The sequence below is a fragment of the Penaeus chinensis genome, chromosome 4 (genome assembly GCF_019202785.1).
Source record: "Penaeus chinensis breed Huanghai No. 1 chromosome 4, ASM1920278v2, whole genome shotgun sequence".
In the NCBI taxonomy this organism is placed as follows: domain Eukaryota; kingdom Metazoa; phylum Arthropoda; class Malacostraca; order Decapoda; family Penaeidae; genus Penaeus; species Penaeus chinensis.
Window position 1 is genome coordinate 28692946 of NC_061822.1, and position 5000 is coordinate 28697945.

The following is a 5000-nucleotide window of genomic DNA, read 5'->3' on the forward strand; positions in this document are numbered from 1 at the left end:
TTATCGTCCCACTGATTTGACGCCGGGATTATGTGATTAGGATAATGATGATGATGATGGTGATGATGATGATGATGATGATGATGATGTGTTGGATAATGATGCAGAGGTGGAAGACAATGATGATGGTGATGATGGTGATGAAAATGTGTAGGATGATGATGGTGGGGTGGAGGATAATGATGATGATGGTGATGATGATGATGGTGAGGTGAAGGATAATGATGGTGATGATGATGACGGTGATGATGATGGTGATGATGTGTAGGATAATAATGGTGAGGTGGAGGATAATGATGATGGTGATGATGATGATGGTGATGAAGATGAAGATGGCAATGATCATGGTCGTGGTGGTGATTATTAGAGATGATATTAATCATTATTACTACTATCAACATTATTGTTGCTCATCCCTTTCCTTCTTTGTCTTTTTGTTTTTGGTGTACTGTTGTCATTCTATAAATCACAGCGACGGCAGATTATCTGGTTCAGTTCATAGGAATATTTAGCGTGATTCCTAATGGTTTATGGAATTACGAATACTTTATATCCAGCGATTATATCAGTTTTATACAACAGCATGAGGTCTAAAAGATGGTAATGATTGTGATACTGATAAGTACAGTACGGGAGATAGTGTTTTTGGGAATATCTGTAATAATGATATAAATAAGATATATAAGGTTGTTTTGACGAATTAGGACAAAGGTATATGGTGAAATAGTTCTTTAATCATTTATCAAGGTGAAAAATACTTTTAAAGTTAATACAGATCTTTGATCAATTTTGTTCTTGTTTAGAAAACAAAGATCAATGAAAATAACATCAAATATAGTACTGGTACAACAAATACCATTATATTGTAACATATAATGTGCTAAAATTGCCAAATTATCTGACTTCAAAAAAATAAAAAAAGTCATATAACATTTAAGTCTTTAGCAGTGGAACAAAGCACAGGTGTTCACTGCACATAAATTCCATTGTGGAATATCACTCTCATTCACATAATGAACCATTATGCACTCACTGATACCGCTGGAACAACCCTGTCACGGAGGGTCATACGAGACAGCAAAGGCTACTGTAGATAGCAATGGCAGATGTTTACTTCAGATCAGAATATCCAGGCTAATTAAGGCAGTTTTCAAACACCTTCACCTAGAGACACCTATTCTAGTGGTTATCACAATAGCAGTTTTATCACAGTTTTTGTTCCCAATACTTTTTGTTTTCCGTTTTTTTTAATCTAAAGTAGCGTCCTCAATGAACCAGATTCTTTGTCGTCTCGAAGGTACTCAACTATGAAGCAAGGAACCCCCCAAGCAAGCAGGTACAGGGCTGTGGTATTCTCTCGCTGAAGCACTAGACTGAAACGCGGTTTTACCTGGACGTCTTCTTCACGAGCGGCTGCAGGTGAACCCTTCCGCCCTTCCGCAAGCTCTCCGCCCCCGGGACCACGATGGCCACGGCGGAAGGCTCGGGAGGAGGAGGCCCCAGGGAACGGCTGCCCTTGCTGAGGATGTTACGGGCGGCTTCCCCGACGTCGATCCGATCGGGGCCCTCGGCTGCGTGGCGCGGCGGCGAAGCGTCCTCGACGGCCGAGTAAGTGGCGAGGGAACCGCCCACTATCTGCGGGCGCACAAGGGCGGCTGAGTGCTTGGCCTCAGTGGGCGTGTTGGCTCTGGCAGGTGTGACCAAGGGCGGCGAGATGCTCTCAGGGGATGAACTCGACTTAAACTACAAAAAGATATAAAATAGCGTTTAGAATCATCATCGTCGAACGTAACCATCTCAGGAGACTCCTTAAACAAACGTCTCCTAACCTACCAGATGTGCTGCGAAAGACTGCCGCCCGCTGTGGCTCTGCGAGAGGTCCGGCGCGGAGGTCACTCGCTGAGGGGGGTTGTTGGGCGTGGACAAGGGCGTGGGCATCATGTCGTCCATAGGAATTTAGGCGGCGCAGGCGGGGTCGCAGCGCCCTCGCCCGCTCGGCCATGTACATCGACTCGTCTGCGAAGAAAGGATCACTCAAGCATGACGATAATAAAGACTTTAAAGGTGATGATAATTATTTTTTTGCTGTTGATGATGATGATGATCACGATGATAATGATAACAAAAATACTAATAATAATGATGATGACCCTAATAATCAGTATTACCATTATTATAATCATTATCACTATCATTATTATCATTATCATTATCGTTAGCTATTGCTATTACTATTATTATTGTTGTTCCTATCATTTATTATCATTATTATTATTGCTGTTGTTATTATCATTTTATTATTATTATTACTATTATTGTTATTGTTATTATTAATAATTTTTACTAGTAATATTAGTGTTAGTATTAGTATCATTATTATTATCACTGTTATTATCACTGTCATTATCATTGTCATTATTACCATTATTGTTATAAGCATTATTATTATCATTATGATTTTAATAAAAAAGGCAATGCCACTAATAAAATTATGATAATGATGATTATCTAAATAAACAGCTTTCACGAAGACTATCATTCAATTCATTTAATTACTAACGAATTTCACGGAATTTCTCGACCGACGTTCTTCACATCGACGTGGTACTTTATGCTAAAGAAAAAAAAAAAAAAATTGAATAATAACATCGATTCACCTTTTTGTCAAATAGATGAATGATTTGTTTATTACTGCTATTTACAACTTTATTTGTTTCTTCTTCTTCTTCTACTTTATTTTCCCTTTTTTTTTTTTCTTACGTGTCATTTTATCTATTTTTTTTTTTTTTTTTTTTACTTTTTTGTCTTTTTTCGCTTATTTTCGTTGTCTTTTATTTAATTTCTTTGATTTGATTTTTCCTGTATTTTTTTTTTTTTCTTCATCTTCTACTTATATTTTCTTTCTTTTTTATTTTTTTATTTTCCTTTCTTTCTTGGTTCCTTTTTTCTTATTTTACTTGATTTTCCTGTCCTTTTTTTCTCCATTTACTACTTATTTTTTCTTTCTTTTGCATTTTTTTTTCTATTCCTTTCTTTCTTGCTCCCGTTCAATACCTACCTACGTCATTCGTGACCTTTACCCTTTCGGAAGTACTTCGCAAATTTCTTCAAATATCTCTCTCCTCTCTCCTTCTCTCTCCTACTCTCTCCTTCCCTCTCTCCTTCTTTCTCCTCCTCTCTCCCTCCCTCTCTCCTTCTCTCTCCTTCTCTCTCCCTCTCTCTCCTCCTCTCTCCCTCCCTCTCTCCTTCTCTCTCCTTCTCTCTCCTCCTCTCTCCCTCCCTCTCTCCTTCTCTCTCCTCCTCTCCCCCTCCCTCTCTCCTTCTCTCTCCTTTTATTTCCTTCTCTCTCCTCCTCTCTCCCTCCCTCTCTCCTTCTCTCTCCTTCTCTCTCCTCCTCTCTCCCTCCCTCTCCTCCTCTCTCCCTCCCTCTCTCCTTCTCTCTCCTTCTCTCTCTTCCTCTCTCCCTCCCTCTCTCCTACTTTTTCCTTCACTCTCCTTCTCTCTCCTCCCCTCTCCCTCCCTCTCTCCTTCTCTCTCCTCCTGAAGTTTCCAAATGTTCAAAACCATGATATACATAAATATATATATATATATATATATATATATATATATATAATCTGTTTCTCTTTATTGATCTGTTCACCCAATCATCTATTTTTCCGTCTGTAATAACGAAGAATAAATATATAAGTAATATACGTAATATAATATAACATCAGTTAAATAACTGTGATATAACTATAGTGAATCCTTGGTGCTATGTAATCCTGAAATAAAATGTAACTCTATCGATTTACATATTTTATCAAATTATAACTTTTGTATCAAGATTTATTTTCACATCAAAGGCACTTCAGGATTGGCTGCTACAATTTATATTTGATTTTCTTTTTATAAAGTGCGCACACACACACACTCACCACGTGCTGGTACAAGACCAATGATAATAATAATGATGATGATAATAATGATAATAAAGCAAAGCGAAGGATAATAACAATAATAACATTAATAATAATAATGACAATAATAATAATAATAATAATAATAATAATAATGATAATAATAATAATTATTATGATAATGATAATGATAATGATAATGATAATGATAATAATAATAATGATAATAATAATAAAAATGACAACAATTATAAATATTACTACTAATAATAATAATAACGATAATGATAATGATGATAATAAAATAAAAATAATAATGATAATAATGATAATAATAATAATTATGATAATAACAAAATAATAATAATAATAATGATAATAACAACAGTAACAATAATCATAACGATAACACAATCATAGCAACAAAACAAACATTAAAATAAGGATAAATAAAACAATAAGAATATTAACAAGAAACATTTCATATATAACTATTAAAGTAAATAAATAAAATAGAGAGAGAGAGAGAGAGAGAAAGAGAAGAGAAGAGAAGATAAAAGAAGAGAGGAGAAGAGAGGAGAAGAGAAAAGAGAATGAGAGAATGAGAGAAAGAGAGAGAGAGAGAGAGAGAGAGAGAGAGAGAGAGAGAGAGAGAGAGAGAGAGAAGAGAAGAGAAGAGAAGAGAAGAGAAGAGAAGAGAAGAGAGGAGAAGAGAAAAGAGAAAGAGAGAGAGAAACACAATGAAAAAAAAAAGAAAGAAAGAAAGAAAAAACACACAGGTAACCCCTCACCTAAGTCGAGATTCTGCGTGTAGTTAACGGACAGGTGCAGGCCGGCGGGCGCAGGGATCACGCCTGAGAAGCTGTACCGTTTCTTTTCCCCGCCGACTTTCGCAACGCCTGAAGGTTCTGAGGAGAGGGGCGTGAGGCGTCGGGGTCGAGCGATGCCTGTGTTGCCTATTTGCGCCGTCGGCCTGAGGGAATAAGAGGGAAGGTTAATGGAGGAACGCGGGTGTTTTGAAATACACTCAGGCGTATGGGTATGTTGGTACATTAATTCATAAGTTGGATACCAAGTTTGCAGGCATACATATAAGTT

The 5000-nt window shown here is 36.9% G+C and overlaps 1 protein-coding gene across 1 annotated transcript in view; it reads right to left on the minus strand.

Moving 5' to 3' along the window:
- Positions 1-1601: 1601 nt before the first annotated feature.
- The window catches only part of LOC125025054, an 8051-nt gene continuing 4652 nt past the window's right edge, over positions 1602-5000 (minus strand). The window contains exons 2-4 of the mRNA XM_047612935.1: positions 4694-4875; positions 1834-2016; positions 1602-1743 (exon numbers count right to left, since the gene is read on the minus strand). Coding sequence (XP_047468891.1) covers positions 1739-1743; positions 1834-2016; positions 4694-4875 — 370 coding nt within the window. The 3' untranslated portion in view covers positions 1602-1738. The remainder of the gene's footprint in view (positions 1744-1833; positions 2017-4693; positions 4876-5000) is intronic.